This window comes from Tigriopus californicus, chromosome 11, assembly GCF_007210705.1.
Source record: "Tigriopus californicus strain San Diego chromosome 11, Tcal_SD_v2.1, whole genome shotgun sequence".
Classification (NCBI taxonomy): domain Eukaryota; kingdom Metazoa; phylum Arthropoda; class Copepoda; order Harpacticoida; family Harpacticidae; genus Tigriopus; species Tigriopus californicus.
In genome coordinates this window covers 15225754-15245822 of record NC_081450.1, presented here as the reverse complement: position 1 = coordinate 15245822, position 20069 = coordinate 15225754, and the positions used below count along the sequence as shown (strand labels likewise).

The window sequence follows — 20069 nt, the reverse complement described above, 5'->3', positions numbered from 1 at the left end:
TTTTTTCTTCCCTCTGCTCAAGAAGATAATCCCAGAAGGCAATCCACATTTTCTACCCGAGACCGTGTGTGTCAGCAGCAGCCTCAAGTACCCATATGGCCAAACTTGAAAAGAGTTGGTTGGCCATTCTTCCACTCCGCAACAAGAGTCCACGTTCATAACTCGCGTTCTTTTCTCCAGTGACTGTGTGCCACAGCTTATTTTGTTTAAAAAAACAAGTGAGGAGTGAACAGTTCGATCAGCTTTGGACATATTATTTCCATACTCCACATTGAAACCAGTGCTCCATTGTTCAAATAGAGCCTTCGGCTTGAGTTCAGATAGCCAACCGGTGAGTGATCATCATGACTTATCATCGTGCGATGTCGCCTTGACCCGGCGTAAGTGAGCATGTGTGTGTCCTTTTGAAGACGGATTGATAGCAAATCAAAAATCAAGAAAGGCTGTTCGTTGCAAAAGAAGAGGGGCTCAAACAAGATCCCTTCCTTGCCTTCACATTCCAAGCGGTCGGTCATCCTTTCTCGTCGCTCCGACACCCTCAGCAACAACAACAACAACAATTGGTGGCATCATCGTTGGTTGACAGTTCCTCATCTCATTTGGAACCGTTTCCCTCTAGTCTCTCGCAGACTTTTCGACGGGAATTTACGTCCAAACCGACTACTACGCACCACTCGAGGTCCATCTGACGCATTTAGAACGCAAGTTGTTGAAGCCATCAACGACGTCAGCGTTAGAAAACGAAGAAAGAAATTATAATCTGAAAAGAGCCACAAGTCCGAGGTAAGGCCGTTTTTAACCATTGTGGCATCTGTTTAAAAGAGACCAATTTCATAGCTCTTACCTTATTGTGTAGCGTTAATGAACAAGTGGGAACGCTTTTGTCATCATTACGAATCGATCACCGCAAGTTCAAAGAAAAGAGGGCTTCAAATTGTCAGGGATTGTCAGCACAACACATTGGGGAAGCTATTCTATCCCAAGCAAAAGAAACCACACATTCGAGGCACTACATGACTACTACTGTATCTATGTACAAGCCTGATATTCGGTTTATTGACCGAGAGACACGTTGGTTGAAAAATGCAATTCAATCCAGCTCATGTTGTTTTTGCGTGCCAATGAATGGATGCCCCAAATTAACTAGGTTAGAAGAGTATGGCGACCAAGAAACCAATGCCGTGATTAGGCAGCCATCGCTCCCGCTATGTGTGCTGTTCGCGACAAGCTAAAACAAATGCCGGTATCAACTTTCTCTCCCAGATTTTCGGAAAGAAACGTGTTTCGCGGCGGTCAGATGAACGAATCATATTTACTATCTATCCACTATAAGTTTGGCGGCTAAACAATGTCTAAGAGAGTGAGCGTGACGCAATGATCAAACAACTAAGAGGTCTTTCACAAACTCGTTTTGCAAGTTGGCTGCTTCTGACCCAATTATCCGTTTAATTGGCTAATCCTGTTTTTATGAACTTGATCTTTGCAACCCTTGAACGTGAGTCATCGTCTCCAAGTCTGGATTCAGAGAGAGAGAGAGAGAGAGAGAGAGAGAGAGAAACCGAGCGAGCTCAAGTATGCCGATTATTACGAACAGAGAGCAGAAGGGGTTCTTTTTCAACTTAGTTCATGCACTGTACGAACAGCTTACATGTTATGGACCAACAACATTGACTCGCCAACCGAACCATTGCAGTGTCCTTTTCCCTGGCAGACTAATGAATCTTAACTCAAAGTCAGATTTTGGCCAGAACTGAGACGTTTAAACGCACGTCAAGAAAAGGCACGAGTTTTCAGATCGTGAAATCTCCAATCCAGAATCCGACTTAGGCATGGACGATTAGGGATGAAGCGAGGGAAGAAGTATTAGTGGTAGTGGTAGTACAGTAGTAATATTAGCAGTCTGCACATGCATGTTGACGAGTACTGAATGATTACATGGCATCTGTGAGGCTCGACTTCTTGAACTTGTGACATGGAATCCTTGTCAAAATGTGAATGCTGGGTTCTGTTGTTCATCATCACTTATTTTCTTCTTCAAGGGTTCATGCCCTGTAGTTTGCAGTACAATTTCCTTCCGTCCCGGTACACAGACAATTCGTCCCCTCTTTACCATATACCAAACAAATGGACCAACCATCTTAAAAGAACCTGCTTAAAAATCCTCGACAAGTCTTCAAAAACTCGTCTTGGTCGTATCTGGTTGACTTATCAGTCCCAACGATCAGATTCATCTTGGACAACTCAGGCCTTGGTCATATCTCGTTGCTGGAAAGGCGTTCCAGGGATCACCCCTCTCCCCCGGCCCATCTAGTATACCAGACGGGGAAACAGATTCATTTAGGCTCGGATGTCTTCGTTATCACCTGTACGCTACATGTGGTATTGGCAGTAAAGCCAATGAGCTCGAGTTTCAACCACATCAGAACCAGTTGACGAACAGTCTTGTCAATCATGAATACAAGAAATTGCTTTACACGGTAGCCCCTCCTGTCTTTAGAGACTATGTCGGATCAAGCATCCCAAGACACCCTGAAAAGGCTCTTGTCAGAGGGTGTACCTACGTACGTTCTGCACCTAATGAGAACTAATAACACCAAGAGAAAAGAAATGAGGAGGTGGAAGGTGAACTTTAAGATAACGACGACGACGACGACGGGGAGGAAAAAGAAGAAGAAGAACAAGAAGAAGAACAAGAAGCAGAGCTTTGAGGTCTTTTGCCGCCCTGACAATTGACAAAGGGAAGTTTTCACTTTTTTTGTGGCAGGATCTTGACTTCCCATCAACACAACTTGTTCGTTGAGGAAGGCTGAGAAGAGATTGTTGACAATTCGTCACCTCTTGAACACGAACAATGTTGGCAATTATCGCATAAAACGCTGATTTATTGGAACAATAGGGTCACGCGGGACAATGATATCGTGATAACCCCAATTACTAGGATACGAGGATACGAGGGTAAGGCCATGGATGCTACGACGATCCATCCGATCCAGCGAGCCATCAAGCCATCGATTCATCAGTGAATTGGAATGTCCTTCACTTGAATCGCCCTCTCAGTTTGAGTGTGAGAATTCTTTGCCAATTGAACATATTTAAATGATACGACGTGCCTTCCGTGTGATGTTCAAGCTTGAGAAACGAATCGGATCAAAAATTGAAAGTTGTGAAAATCATTCGCTGAAGAAGAACAAACACGTCTGGAAACGCTCCTCCTCGCTGGGTACGAAACTCACCGAAAAAAAAACCAGCTTGTGTTCATTCAGGTGCTCTACTTTCTTGTTCAAATAAGCGTAAACGGTATATTTACGACCCTTAGTCAAGATCGCCAATCCCAAGTTATGACTTAGTATGTACTATGTACTCGCGGGCATGAGCGGATCGAGAAACGGGAAGGGCGATATGCCATGGCTGGTCTGGTGATTTCCAATTCATTAGCATGGTCTTGACAAAATGACATGCTCATTAGCACAAACGTGAAATAACTCGTTTCCATGTGCGCCTCTTTTGTTCGATCCTTGGGTTCCTTTTGATTGAGAGAGAGAGAGAAAGAGAAAGAAAAAAAAAGATTCCAAGCGATTCTGCTTGGCCAGTCTCGTCTCGTCCAATAAAAAATGGACTTTGACTGATTGCTTTTTTTTGTCAGCCTCTTTCATATTCTTTTACTCGGTGAAATGCATCCTGGTTGGGAGGATTGCCAAATGGAACGACGTGAGCTGTGTGAGCCAGTCAGCTGTTTTGGGGCCAGAAAACCCAAATTGATTTCCATTCGTCTCGATACGAGGGACCACATAAAACTCGGGAATGAAGAGGACGGGCTGCACCTTAGCTCGAGGACTTATTGAGGAATTGTTTTTGAGGGTCCTGACGGGCGATGTGGGTGGGTGGTGGTGATGGTAGTGGCGGATAAGTAGTAGTCGTAGTAGTAGTAGTAGTAGTAGTAGTAGTAGTAGTAGTAGCTAAACCATCAGCCTCGTCATCGTCGCCTACTTCGAACATGAATTCTGTGTCCTGTTTGACTCCCACACACGATTTCCTGACAGGACCTTTTTTTTTCAATGGATGAAATCGGTCTGACTTCGCTCTCTCATCATCACCGCGCCACATTTGACAATGATGTCGTTTCATCATCAGTCTTGTTTTGAATGGACACTTGAAAATTGGGAATTGGGAGGATCCAAACTGTTCGCTTGAACTCTGAAGAATAGGAATCCTTGAATCGGATCTCTTCTTGCCAGGTTCCTTGGCGGCCGGGTTCACAAATCCTGATCTCAAGCTCACTCAAGGTAAAGCCTAATTTCTTTGGACGGAATCATGCTAATCCACATTCGGCCTACCTCCACCTCAATCTCAAGTATTCGGCAAGTTCAAAGATAAGCCTGCGGATGGTCGAAACAGAAACAACCAAGTTTTACCTTAATGAATCAATTAATGTTAAAAGTATTTGCTCCATTAGACATGGCGTATTTGTGTCTACTAGCTAATTCTATTTTGATTCAGGTCCATCAATCATATTTGTGTGCTATATTCGCTTTACTCGGCCCTCGCCTTGAATTATTGACCACTCGCACTGATTTACTGCTAACGTTATCGTGCATATTTGACTCTTTTTATGCTCTAACTTGGACTGAACTCCATCCAGCTTGTAACCCTCACCGTCACTGGGCCATGAAGTCATAGAATGGTTCTCTCTCGTTGCAGGTTTTTAGTGCCCAAGCCACAAATTAAAGTTCGACTCATTATCCATTCTCTCCTTGTGCGATATTAGATTTTCAAGATATTATGGGTGGGGCCTATCTATGAAGTCAACCATGAGAGAAAGAGAGAGAGAGAGAGGGAAAGAGAGTGGTTGGCGTGTTCGTGACCCAAAACAAGACAGAGTTTCCCCATGGCACACATATACACATGAACACGATGTGGTCGAGTGTATTTTCATTCCGGTCACGTTCTGAAGTCAAAGCAAGGATAAAACTTGACCAAATCGATCGTTCGTTTCTGTCGCAACTTGTCTTTGGATCGAGTTTGTGCTTCCGTGAAGCGAGAGAAAATTCCTTCCCAATCGCGATTCCTTTCGGCCGCACAAATTTGGGGCCGCAGCATTGACAACTTTTGGATTTGGCCAACGCATCACCCTGTCTTAAATCGCCCTAATGAGAGTCCAACTCGAATCAAAGAAATCGGAGCTGATGACAACCACCGGACATGTTTTCGCATGAACCCAAGCCTGTCTGTCAGTTGGAGAGGACAAGCGGTAGAAAATCTGCCAAGCCCTGTTTTGCTCACATGTGCTAGATCGTAAACGTATGTATGTATGACAATGCATGTATTCATCGTCACTTGAAGAGGAAGTGAAATCACGAGGAAACTTATCGAGCTCTTCTTTTCTTGAGGTGCCACAACAACATGCGTGTCTTTGAATCGAGTCTGCGTGCCTGCGTGTGTACGTGCGTGCCTACATAGGTCTTACTAGGATGTGAAACACACTCATTCGACCCCCAATTGCCTACGGTCCGGCCAGTTAGATGAGATGTCATAATGCAAATGAGCGGCGGGGAAATTGGGATGAAGACCCACTTGGCAGAGCTCATTTGGTCCGTCAGAAGGATGTCATTAGCGCCTCTGCAGATCTGAGCATGATGACGCCTCGCCACAACTCCTTACAGTATGTTCGCAGACAATTGGCAGACACTCCAAATTATACGTATTGAGGGCTCTATTTCAATTCTCAGGGTTCGCTCGCATGTCACTGCTGCCTGTCTCCATACTTGCCGATTGCCGACGGGTCATTTGGTCCAGTGTTCAAATGGACTTGGGCGGAGCCCTCGTTCGTTTGTCGCCTTTTGTCCGTGTGCCTTTAAAACGTGACCTCCTCAATGACCCACTCACTCCATTGGCAGAGTTCTATTTCCATTAATATCGCATTACTCTCCGACGGACGCTTGTCTCGTTTTCTCACACTACATGTCTAAATATCCATTCCTCACGGGTCGTCGTTTATTTCTCGAGAGATCTGAGAGATCATGGGTGCCGTACAAGTCAAATAGTGTGTAGGCAGGAAAGATGTACGAACGATCGATGTCTTGGACGAGAAATTATGGGCGTTTACAATAAAAAAAACACATTGGCTTTGACGCCTTGTACATTTTCAAGCAATCGTCCGTCAGCAGTCAAATGTCTATTTTACGATCGATCGTCTATGAGGATATTCCACAGGGGTAGAAAACTTGATGTTATGTATTGTTGTTGACAGGGTCTCCTTTGTCGCGATGGTTCGCTTGCCTTTTAGGGACTTGTTCGGGGAGGGAGTTGGCCAGGGTCAAAGTCCAAAATCGGGTTAGTTCAAAGCTAGAAGAACGATGGGAATTTGTGAGAAATCTTGTCCGATTGATCTCGAAAATCCCTGACCGCTCCCGACTCTTAATGCGAGCTAGGCCTTCGGATGACCAAGCTCTGAAAGTAGTCGGATCGAAAAGAAATATTTGTTCACCCCAAGAGGTCAGAGTGCACCCAAGCACCTCTGTCCGTGAATATCTACTACCTACTCTACAGTATAGAGGTGGTATTCATGGGTGGATTTCTTCATTTCCCAGCTCGGCCGGCTTGAGAGTCCACAGAGCTTAGATATGCATCAACCAACCAACCACCCAACCACCCAGCCTGTCTCATTGTCTCCTCAGATGGTATAATACCACAAACCATTTGGGGTTTGAAGAAGCGGATGAAATGACTCCGAACCACTTACTGCATCATGCACGTACTACTCGTAAGTACGTACACTCATCGTCTTACCGGAGCTCCTCGAAATTGATTCCAAGATCTTGCCCAACTCTCGGAGAGTGTGCCCCCACTTCATCAGACAGTGGCGCTTCCTGTGCCCCAACAATTCAGACATGATTGAGACACCAAGGATATCCTATTTCTTGAACAATCCTCAATTTCAGGATCATTAGGTCGATTGTGAGCCCCCAAGATTGACGGAGGAAGTCGGAAACCCCTCGAGGGCTTATGTACGCACGTACCTATGCACGTACGCACCCACAAGAGTTGGAGACGGGCATCCCTAATCCCTTGCCGTGAACATGTCCTGAAAACACTCGAGCGGCAAAAAAGTAATAATAGGACCAGCTTGAGCATGAACAGGCTGGAACTCCAAAGAAGGGCAATGACGAGGAGGAGGAGGAGGAGGAGGCGGAGGGTGACGGAATCCCATTACATAAATGGCCTATCCTTGTAAGCCGACTGCACCCAAAGTGATCAGTAACCCAGCTACGTAGCACCGTAAATGACAACTAACTCAGATGTTCCTTATTTGGAAATGGATCCACCCCTGGTATTAGCACTTGTACTATTGTACAAACAGCACGATAGTAGTGGTGATGGTGGTGGTGGTGGTGGTGGTGAAGTGGTAGTAATCGTCCGAGAGGAGTCGTCAGAGTTATCAGGGAGGGAGGTCATCATGCACCACTTCGATTTTATTCCCAAAAAAATCCAAGTCAGCCCAGCCCTTGCTTTGGGCTCGTTTTCCATAGCAGAATTGGCTCCGGGGGGCGCTGCTCGCTTGGCTTTATGAAAACATTCCGAATGGTCTGAAAATGACAAAACGTGGAAACCATTCTTTCTGCAAAATTGTTCGGGAGTGAATCTCCCCTTCAGGTTCGTGCCTCTCAGACCCTGTCATTTGTTAGTGGGGGACATTCTTGCCGTGTCATTGCAAATATGCTATTGTTTGATTTTTCTACACTTGATGTGATGGTCAGGCCTGGCAGGCCTTGCCGGCCTCAAACTTGGAGGGCCGTGAGAAACTTTAGAAGCTCATGGTGGATGAGGGCCTGTAGCTATTCCCTAAATTGGTATTCAACTCGCTCGCCAGAGTGCCGCTTAGAGTGCCTCGTAGAGTCCCAATTGAGCAATGCACCAACACACTTTACGCTTTCCTCCAATATTCGCTTCGGATTGGACGCCCCACGTGATTTCTCCAAAGTTTCCCCCTCGACATACTCAACATACATCACCCCAAAAACCTCTTGAGCATGTGACCCAATCGCCTTGAGCTAAAACAAACAAGGGTACGTACGTACGTACGTACACTGAAACCATTCTAAATAAACGACTAGCCCAAGCACGCATTGAAACGGTTGGTCATAAATGGCCAAGATTGTCTGAATCGTACGTATGCTTTACCTCGAGACCAGACTTCGATTGTTAGGCCAACAGAAATGCAGTTCCGTTCAGTTTGATTGACTTCATCCATAGGCTCAGACTTGTCCGTCGCTTGGCTATGCTTGAACGTCTCTCCGCTCCATCCAGAAATGTTTTGCTCCGGACTTGCTGCCGGCGTTGGGTGGAAATTGGCGGAAAGATTTCCCCCTCAATCGAAAAGAGACGAATTAACACGTTTTCACGGTTGGTTTCATTGTTGCGTGGATCATGGTCATTCCCGAGTATGAAAAAGGACTTCCAGTAAAAGCTTGGGGCTGCTGCAGCTTAGATCTCTATGCGAAATGGCGACTTGAACGGAACAGTTCATGAGGAAAATTGTCCGATATGAGGCAGCTTTGACCGGAGCATTCCTCGTCCTGGCTATGATCACAATTTCACGGCATTCAAGGAGGCAGCCCAATATATCATCGATCGAAGTTGGCCGTTTTCCTGGTTGCCTCTTCGTCGCTTTGGATGGTTGATAGTTTGGAATGAACTTGCGCCATCTTTAGATCGGTTATTAGACCATTGCGTTCTCGTTTCGAGCCTGGCTAAAATTGCAGAGTAGCCAAGAGTGAAAGGCTCGATTGGCAGCGAGAAGAACCGAACACTCAGAAGCAGGTCTGAGCGTCTTCGCTCCACCATTTTCCATTCTTCAACAGTAGCAGTAGTAGTAGTAGTGATGGTGGTGGTAGTAGCTGCAACAGTAGCTGGTTGCGCCTGCTTCTTGTCATGTCGAGTTGGGCGCTTTTATCAAGCACAAGTTGAATACCACCATCTATCTGCCCACTTAAGTGAATTGCCTCTCAAATTCAAAGATGCTTCAACGCTCGTCTAGCATAGCAGGCTATGTTCATCCATACAATGATTACCACTACTTCCTTTACCACCACTTCAATAACTCGGTTGTAACTTCTGTACTACCACCATTGCGACCATTAGTCCTACCTACTAGTCTCCAACTACGGTACATACATACTACTGGTAATAGTACTCGAACACTTCTAATTCCATGCTGGATGATGTGCCTCAACCAAAGACTTGTGCGTACATGTCTAGTGATGGTGCTCTTCTAGCCAAGCTCGTGCTTAAGATCCACAGATTTGATCGACTCACAGATCGTGAGGCAGGCTCCTGCTATCTGTTTTGAGTACGAGAGTCTCTCTCCAGAGAGAATGGCTCTCCCTCTGTCATTCTCTCCAATCATTTGTCTATTGCCAAGATCTACATTTGAAAATGGTCAATGTGTCCTCTCAGATTCTTTTATAGGTCAAGAGCACATCTATGGCATAGATACACACATTACGGAAGGAGCTTGAAAATTCCTTTTTTTTTTTTTCTCCGTCTCTGTGGAGAGAGAACTTTCACCAGGGCAAAAGATGCCTCCGCATTGCACGGCACTCAGAATAGCAGCTGGAGCAGCGTCCATGGTCTTTGGACGTGGTGGTGAGAGCAGTGGTGGTAGCAGCAGCAGCAACAGCCTATGCCTGCATCATAGTCGTAGTCATAGTCATAATCGTAGTTATAGACATAGTCGTACTTATAGCCGTAGTCGCAGTTATATTATATATTGCCGGAGTCATATTATTCTATACGGTATAAACATAGTAGTTGCATTCGTGGTCGTAACCGCAATTGACATAAACTCAAGAGGGACTTGAGTGCATATTTGGAGTGCCTGGCATATCACCTCGGGCATTGGCAATGACCAAAATGCTGGAAGTCGTCTAGAATATTGGCCAAGTTCGCTAATCCACAATCTCCTACAACACGTATCATCGAAGGATTACCAAGATACTTATGCAGTATGAATGGCCCGGCAATCTTTCAATGAAGAGAGAAACAAGCGAGGCGATCGAGCCGCACTCCTTGGGAGGTCTTTGGCCTCAAGACCATCTTGGCGGGATACATGAATGGACGATACTATTTGTTTCCTGACGGACTCACTGATGAGCTGACTAACTGGCTACGTAGTTAGCTGGTGGGTTGGTAGGTTGTTTAGTCACTTCAGCTCGAGCTCAATTCCATCCATGGATCCAATGGTAGTTGATGATGAGGGTGGTAATGGTTCTCTTAGGGTGGCTGGTGGTTGGGATCGTTCAAGTCTCTGGTTTCCTCCGAGTGAGATGTTTGAGGACTCGAAGAATGCATGACTCTCGAGAATTCGAGATTTATTGAGACATTGTTTTCAAAATTGAACGAACATGACAGGACACCACAATCGAGTAAGGTAAGAATACCATTGTATGGCACTGTACACAGCTTGGATTGTTGAAGAATCAAAAGTCCCTCGTAAGGCAAGATTTCGGTCAGATAGTTCGAAACACTGGCATCTTGGATTCCAAAGAAGGCTCCTCGCCCACCGATGGCTGTCTGCCTGATATGTAGAGGAGTCATTAAAATGAAGTCAAATTTGACGGTAAATGGATCCCAAAGGAGATCCGAAAGTCCCCCTCGGGCAAGTCTCATTCGATATTTTCATCCGATGGAAGATTAATGATGCCTCTGGTTCCACGTAAAACTGACCGGCAACTCGATGTACGTACGAGCACGTTTGTGTAGCCCTGTGCCTACTATGCACATCACTTGAGATAGTGATCTAAATTCATCACTTTCACAGTGAATAAAACCCCTGCAGCTACCACCATCGCATTACACTCTATCCAACCAACCAACCAACCATCCTTCCTTTCCCCTTGGATAACCATCGAGTAGGTATATAGAACGTGCGTGGAGATACAAGTCCAGTGGATGTCAAAATTGGGCGATAAGCCGCAATAACAAGATTGCAGCATCGGCCTTTTTCCCCCCTCGGGACATCAAGCTTATCTAGCCACGTTCCACTGAACAATGAGCATCATGCAGCCATCCCTTCTGTCGTAATAGTCAAAAGTGGAGTAGTTTAAAACTCAACTGCGCGTGTGTAACAAGACAATTTGGACTCTATCCGCGATGTTTGGATAAGCATGAGCGTTTTTTCATTGAAATAAGTCGCCGATGTTGTTGTTGTTATTGTTGTTATTGTTGTCAATGTTGATGTTGGACTTGGATTCGAGCTTGAATGAAAGATTGAAAAAAAGAAGAGAGAGGCCCAAGCCCACACACCACAATGGTGGAGGTCGGGTTTAACGAGAGGGTTACTCAAATTTTATTCCTCACGATCGCGTCGTTAGAGTGATTTTGCCCTGTATTTGCTTAGCCAGCCAGCATCACTTCCCCACTCCACGCCACTGATTGGTCTGCATGCATGTATTCGTTCCCCTTCCATCGTCGTATTTCCTATCTTTCTTACTTCAGTCGCAAACTCAAGCCTGAAAATGCCACGAAATGGACAACCAGGCCTGGTGAGCGATAGAATATGGCCAGGCGGTGGCCATTGAATAACTCCATATTCCTCACTTGCACACGATCCCGTTGGAAATTGTTTTCATTTTTTGTGCATTTGGGGTGCTAATCACTAATCAAGCCATTCATCACATCATCCATTTGCGAATTCTGATAAGCAATGTGATGTCCAATATCGGATTGGTTGCCCGTCTACAGATATGGTTAGGGTCTACGTAAAAGTTTCCTTTAGAAATGCCGGGAACGAGACTCGAACCGGGGACCTATCTGATGCTGAGAAAGTGCACTCTCAAATGTGAGATTGCCCTCATTCGGGCAAGGCGTCTTGAGTCTTGAAACATTCAATGCGCAGAACCATTCCTTCGGCCCCGTTTGCGATTCTCCTCCAGATGCATTGCGTGCTCTATATTAGGCCTCCGTTTGTCCTCTTGCCTTGGGCAATGTCACCATTCAGGTGATGACAATCATTTTGTGCAATTACAAATTACGATAGAACCTCAAAAGTCAGAGGTGCAATGAAACCGTTATTCGTTCGTTCGTTCATTCATTCATTCATTCATTCGGAAGTCAAGTGGCTCATAACTTTAACGTTAAAGAGGCAATTTAGACAGGAACTAGGATCAGATTCGAGATTCCTAGCCACCTTCAGCATTCGATAATCAAAAGGGATCTTCAGTATTCTAACTACTCTTCTCCCCCACTGATTGTCTGTATCGTAGAAACATGGCAATGCACTCACTCTCGATTGAAAAGAGGCTTGAGACTGGCGATATTTCACTTCGTCAGGCGTCATTGCTTGACTCGATCCAGCCATCATGAAAGTTCTGTAATTGCCTCTTGCCCCTTCGTCTTGAATCTCCCAAGTACCGTCGTCTTTGAGCATGAATCTTCACGAGCTCATGATGAACTTTTAGACTGGATCCTAAAATTCATGTTGCAGTTTTTTGGCACCACTGTAAGGAACTGTGCTTGACCATGGTTGTTAATAATTCTCCATATCAACTATTTATTGTAAGTCCAGTGATTGCCCCTCCAATAACGCCCATAAGAAATCAACGGAAATCAACATGTGGACCAGATCGAAATCTACCAATAATGTTTGTTCCTTTGAAGCTGGTTTCCATCAGTGTATAATATAGAGTATGCATCTTGGACCAAGATGCACTTGGATGATAAAGTGTTTATCCGATAATTGTGAAAAGCTTGCATGCTCGGATGTACATCATGCTGTGGTATCATGTAGCCACATATGAGAGCGTTGATCTCGGCTCACCATCCATTGGGAAAATGACCGTGTCAAAGGCACAAGGAAACGAGGGATGCTCTTCGTAATGAAGGGAATAGCAGCCGGACCAATCTGAGAGTGCCTTTCCACCTGAATCTAATCCCTTCGTTGGTCGTTCGTTGGTCGTTCGAACACAATCGGGTGAAACCAGGATGTGCTCGTGTGGTGTGTGTGTGTGTTTCTTTTCCTATCAAAACGAGTTTGTTGGTTTAGAGATTTTAATTGGTTGACCTCCTCTCGAACAAGATTCCGAGACCGGGACAAAATATGGCCTTATCCCATTCAATGCATATGGAGTCTGTCCAATCGAGTTGTCCAAACTGAGTCGGTTTGGGGTTTAATGCCCCATGAAAGTGCGAAAGGGTCGTTGGTAAGATCGAGCCGAATATGGGGGCTCTTCCGATGGACCTGTGACCACGTTTTTGGTCAGGCCTTAATTTGTTAATAGCGAATCAACCACTCCAAAAGCGAACAATCAACTTGGTGAGTGTGGAGGAAGTACCATTTGTTTTGGCACTCACCAATGGCCAGGTCATTATTCATTGAGAAAAACAGGAACTAGCTCATGATTTTCGTTTTGAATTTTGATTCCCTTCGATATGTTCAGTAAATGTAGGCAATAAGTATTAATTTTAAACCATGTGGAAATTGAAAGCTGCTTCTAAACAAAAAGTATGGCTGAATAACAAATCAATTTTAGAATGGACACTGAGCGAGTTCTGAAGGTCATGGGCCTTTTGATAGATGGATAGAAAGAAATTATCGAGTACGCAGAAGAAATCAGTGAATGATTCAAAGACGTTATATACACAGCGAAACTTGATCATGCAAAATTGGCTCCAACCAGCTTTTGTAAAACGCAGTACAAACTGAATTGGACAGTCGAATTTCCAATTCGTTTACAGTCCTCCCAATGAATAGTTGAGGCACAAAAAACATTGCTCCAATGCTTTTCGGTTCTTTTGACCGTGTTTGGGTCATCCGGGATGGACGGAGGAGATGATAGTGACCTTTTTTACCGCAATCAAAAGACCAAATCGCAAGATAGCTACAAACTGGCCCTAGATGATTATAATTAGAAAATATGTACAGCGAAAAAAGCTCAACCATTCTCATACAAGAATCAACTCATGTATTCAGTGTATATCCGACTGGTAGATTAAAAGCAATGGGAAAAATGTTGAATCCCTTCCACCGCGGATTTGTCGTTGATCCAAGTTTTTTTCAATGACCATTGCAACCAGCCAATTTGGTCAATACCACGCTTTGTCAAAATGAACGAAACAGGGCGCAAAGTACGACTAAATTTTATGAGAGGTAAAGTTGACAGATCTCTGTCAAAACTCTTAACAAGGTCAATCGATTTTGTTCGACAACTGTACAGTCAGTCAGCCAGCCTTAAGGCGATTGATTTGCATTCCAAGATACGGAGACTGGTCAACATAATAAATCAGGGGCAAAGAAGAATAGCCGCGATGATTTCTTGATAGCAACTCCAAGACAGATTTTCACATAGTATGAGAGACTTCTATTCGTAGATAGTCATCATGTACGAGTGAGGCAGACAAATTTCAATCAAGTCAGTCGGTCTCTGGTCGTCCAGACAAATTGTTCTGTTCACGCGTTAACATAGCTCAGGATAAAAGAATTGCCATCATTCACAATCCTCGTTATACTGTACTTTTTCCAAAGCCTGCTCTTCTCGTTGTGGCTCCAAATTCTTCACTTACTCGAGCACAGCCTTGATTTCCCAGCAATTCTCACACTCCGGAGGAGTACAAAATGTTCCTTGTTCGCTGGCTGCTTTTTACACGGTGTTCAAAAGTAACTATGAATCATACAAAAACGATTGAATTTTCATTTTTAACAGGCCTGCATAATACCAAAATGACATTTCTGCCATTAACGTACTTGAAATAAATGAGACTCCCAATTTGAAACCAGTCCGAGTGAAACCACTTCAGTGAAAAAAATGGGTTTGTTAGTGGGAAGGACTGCCTTGTCCAAGAAGGGCTTTGAGCATTGGAAGTCGGCCTTTAGAGCTTTGTCGGCACACGAGACTATTTTCAACACAATGAGCATGAAGTCGCAAACAGGCATGAATTGCGAGATCACGACGATATCCAGATTCATACTTTCTGACTGCTGGGATGCATGCATTGAGCAATCTCACAATTCTTATCATCATCTGTTGTGACAAAAGGCTAATGGACAGTGGCGCAAAATGACCAAGTCCTTATTCGATCCTCCTAATGTTTTTTGTGACTTCGCCATTCGCCAGTGGTCAAGACACACAGAGTCCAAGCCGCTCTCTGCAGTACATAAAATGCACCGGGTCAGGCAGGCGAGATAGAGTCTTCTCTCGAGACCTGAAACACAACCCCGTGCGTTCTCTTTCATTAGATACTTCTATTGGTAATCCAAAAGAAGCCGAAGGAAGGGAAAAAGAAACGAACACTTCATCCTGGCGGGGTTGGATACGATTTTTTACCGTAATGACTTGATCACGATGTGGAAATGACATTGCACCCATCCCATAAGCGACCACAGTCCGTCTCTGACTCTGAACCTCGGTGCTCAGCCCATGAAAGAAGGCTCTTAGTTGTTGTACATGTCAAAAAAAGTACCGTCCTATTCTTGTGAGCGCATGTATGATGACTTTTCGAACCTTCGTATCACCATGAAATGCAATTGCACCGACTACGCAACATCCAAGAGGAGGGAAGTCATCTTGGTCTTGAATGTCCAGTCCAGAGATCCTCACTGTCCTCTTAAGATGAGAAGGGGGATGGGCGAGCAATGACAATAAAGTTCCGATGGAAAGTGGCAAAAACGGATTATGGACCTCAAAAAAGGAGAAGACTATGACCCTGAGACAAAGTCATGCGTCATTCCGAGAACCTCTTGTTCCCAAAGTTCCGAAAGGACCCATTCCGACTTGGTTGTTTAAAATGCTTGAATAAGGATCGAAAGTCCTCTTTTGTGACTGCTTGGGCTCCTTTTCTAACTCGGTGGGCATAAATCATGGTTCATTAGCCAAGCTGGTCGATTGTCTTCGTTTCTCTTCGGCTCTTTTCCCTTGAGGATGTTGCGAAGTTGTAATTTTGCCTTAATGGCAGCTATGTTGGCCTCATTTGCTTTTCAACCTGCCAGTCGAGAGCTGACTGAGGCTTTAATTTTGCTCGAAAGATCGTAAAGGTAAGCAAAATGAATTGCCCTTGAAGCTACTACTAAATCAGGAGAATTAAGAAAACGATCATCGGTGGTGCTTTTTGCTGCATTGGCTCTCATTTCCCTATGCAAATGCACTTTGTCTTCATTAATCGGACGGAAATGCATTCAGAGCAAGGCTGTTTGTTTTTGAAAAATCCGCCTAGCCAGGAAATGGACATGTGTACAAATTCTACGTACATAGTGTGTCCACGTGCATATGAAAAAAGGGTAGTGGAGGCAGGGTGACTTTATTTTGTACATGCCATTGACGCAGGTGGCCATCAATTTGCCATCCCCTTCAATTGTGCATGGATGTAATGAATGATACCCTGTCATGCCTCAAAAATACATACCACTGTAGGCATTTCCTCCTCGAAATTAGTACCCCCCAGACCTCGACGATCGAAATAGGAAGGTCATGCACTGTATACGTGCACATATATACATATAGCTCCAACGGATTACAGGCGAGTCTAGTGCAAATTCGACGCCAAATCCAAATTTCTATTGGCCCGCCTTGAAGAAGGAGAAAATTCCAATTGAGCGCAAGAAGCATGAACTACGTAGTCGTAGTAACTGTAGCAATAGTTGTACTAGTAGAAGTAGTTGCAGTAGTAGCCGTGGAGAAGGAGGATTCATGAGTGGACTCGGAGGGCCTCTGGACTGGGGAATGCTCCCGAAGAAATCGCGGATTGAAGTTCATCGCTATTGGCTGTGAATGAAATCTATAATTTTAGATTGAGGGTTCAGTTGGTGATTGATCTATGAATTTCGAAAATTTGAATGCCACGAGCGCTATTGCCGAGACCAGGGAAGGCTCCTCCGGTTTCCAACTCAACTTACTTGAACGATTCCCTCGTTGATCACAAGTGTGAATTTTCTTGAATAGCTGCTTGTTTCGCTTAGGGTTTCCTGATTTCGTGCCCTACTATGAATGCTGTACTGTAGATCCTAGTAAGGATCCCTTGTCAGATTCGTTTTGACCCACTTCCTTCTTCGAGTGCATGTGTGAGCTACATATGTACGTACGTAGAAGACAGAAAAATAACGAATGAGGCGGCGGTGCAAACAAACTTGCCCTAGACAAGGCGGCAAAACTAGAAACGGACTTCAAAGGCGGACAATAAATCTGTCCGCCATTTGTACTTTGATCTTGCTTTTTGCGGGAGGGCATTTTCACCATTGCATCTCAGGAGATGATGATTTGATTGCTTTTCAATCTTACCTCATGAAGGGCTTGACTGCAATTGACCCAGCCGTGAATCTGACACGTGCGAAAAGTGTCTATTAATCGCTAGATATTGCTGGTTACCTTTGGCTAATTGCTAATTTCACGATGATAAATCCTCTTCGCAGTAGTTCGTCACTCAAGGCAAATAGTGTATTGTACATGATATGATATAATGTTGATTAAAGCCTCATTTCTCTGCAATGCAAAGAGCTAGTTAGGCATCTCTCAAATTTCAAAATTGATGGGATGGAAGTGCAATGGTGGGTAACAAAAATAAATGAAATTCTAACGTGGGCCATAATTATGGGGTGAATGGATGAATGGATGCATCTGATCCAGGCGATTAAGAACGCTCACTAAAGAATCAAGATAAATGAACCTTGAGGAGAGGACAGCTTGCACGTGGTCGGCGGTCGCTTGGTGGGGCCAATAAAGCCACAGCCATGGAGTCGTGTCAATCTTATGAGAAGGGAAAGACCAACCGAGTCATATCATAAATAATAATGTTATTTTTGATTTACACATAAGATCTCTTGAGGGCACTCGTTTGACCGGGCCCGACAAGCGTTCGGAAAAGTTCCAAATTACCTTCGGCACCTCGCCAAAAACGTTAGCAATTTTAAGCCAACACGATTTATGAGCTAATTCATGGGCACTTCAGGGTTCAAAATGGGAGGGAAATACCGAACCAAAAGCCACAATTCCCCCAAAGGAGGAAATATTGAAAGTGGAACTTTGTCGACGTCGACGTCTTGGAGCCCTCATTTTGATAGCAGCCAAGCGAGGGTAATTTGTGAATTTCAAGACCATTTCCATCATGCTCACACACTTCTTATCTTCAGTTTTTTTCTTCTTCTTCTTGTGGTGGTGGAATGAATTAATTCCGAGACGCCACGAGAATGAGTGTACGTACGCATACGACTCCCAAACTCTGTCTACTATGTCTACTCGTCGCGTCTTGCTAGCTCTTAAAATTCAAACAAGACAGCCAATTTTGGAAAGTGCCAGATTCCTCTTTGCCTTTGATGATGAAATCGGAAAGAACTTGGAGGATGAGCAATTCTTATTCGAAAAAGAATCAATTAGCGGCCTCAAAGTACGGTTTTAGGCATCGATGTATAGTACAGTACCGTATGTTGCCCTATATGGCTCGAGCTCATTTGTTTCTGGCAGTCATTTTAATGTCATGTTAGATGCGACATCTCTTAAAAGGAAATGCCTGCATGGTCAGGAGGGATTTAGATTGAAAGTCCATAAAGAAGGGTATGGTGGTCATTCTGTTTTTCTTTATTAACAAACCGATACATTCAAATCAATTTCACTGTTCTTTGATCCTCGATGGGATCATGTGCATGATGTCGTCTGGTTCCATCATGAACCACGAACATTCAGCATACAAGTACGTACGTCCATACGTACGACCGTACGTAGGCACGACGTGAGTTGTTGGTGTGCTAATCTTGACATTGGCCCTCTTGTCTGATTGAGGGATGAGAATAATTCAAGGTGATTTCCTTTCGTGTCATGATCAGAAGGCGATAATCGTCTAGACACAAATTGGAACATGATACATGTGACCATTTGTTTCTCTTTCAATTTCCAGGTGTGGTGAGCGATCTTCCACCAACTCGAGTTTCTCGCGAAGGAGTCAAGATTGATCTCGGTTGAAACCCGGCAAAGCCCCTCCTCGTCCGTGTGTGCCCTAATTGGTGCCGAACAAGCGGCATTCCCTCGCACGTCTTTTGGGGATGAAAGTGGCTGAGAGTTCTTCTCCTCATATGGTGTGAATGATGCAATAACAGACACTCACTCGCACATATCTTTGTCTCTAATTAAAAAATCTCAAAGGAAGACAAAGAAGCCTCCCCTTGACGAGAGAGGTTCAATCAAGGTAGACGAAGCAGAACCACCATTGCCACTACTACTGCTATTACTACTACTACTACTACTACTGCTGCCATTACTAGAGATGACGCCGACGCAACCACAAAGGCTGGAAAACAGTCTGATCACCCAAAGCCGACGAGGAATAATCTATTCAAGCCCCAAAATGCCGACTCCAAAACCCAGGAATGCTCTTTTGGCTCGAATTTTGGTACTTGGCATCGTGATGATGAATATTGGATTAACATTGGGAAGAAGCCATGTCTATTTGGGTGGTTCCAATCCCGAAGAAATGAACAAGCCAATACCTGGAGATTTTCCACGCAGGGTGGCCAGAAGTGCCGAGTCTGAAGGTAAAGCAAATCGTTCATTGGAAAATATGTTGCAGTATCTTCACAAATGCGTGTATGCAGGAAAACTAACTCCAGAGCTCCCATGTAACTTGTACGCGTTGTTCAGGCAGTTATGATGGTGCTCTAATTTAGGCTCATAACGCATCTCATTTTACCGTGGGTTTTCACATTTTGTTCCGTACTAGCGGTGACTCGTGAGGCATTGGGTGATGAAGTAGTGCCTCATGACCCGACCCAATGATGACGATGACGACGAATACGACGACGACGAGTGCGACGGCCACAAAAGCTTCATTCCTCCTCCTCCTCCTCCTCTCACCCTCCTACTTTCAACGCCCTTGGGCTAAATATTGGGCTAAATCATAGGCTCCTCATTCATGGCGTTCGATCAAATTCCCCATCTACTATAATTCAAACGATCACGAGGCATCAAAATAACTATTCCTCAACCTCAGGTCAACGCCTCAAATTTGTCCATTAGTCTCCTTGTTTTGAGTCGATCAGACTCAAGCTCTGGATATGTGTGCTGTATTCGGATTCATAAAGGATGATGACTGGGAGT

At 44.5% G+C, this 20069-nt stretch overlaps 1 protein-coding gene across 1 annotated transcript in view; it reads left to right on the top strand.

The window, feature by feature from the left end:
- Positions 1–31: 31 nt before the first annotated feature.
- The window catches only part of LOC131891213 (uncharacterized), a 28854-nt gene continuing 8816 nt past the window's right edge, over positions 32–20069 (top strand). The window contains exons 1-2 of the mRNA XM_059240737.1: positions 32–783; positions 18874–19507. Coding sequence (XP_059096720.1) covers positions 19240–19507 — 268 coding nt within the window. The 5' untranslated portion in view covers positions 32–783; positions 18874–19239. The remainder of the gene's footprint in view (positions 784–18873; positions 19508–20069) is intronic.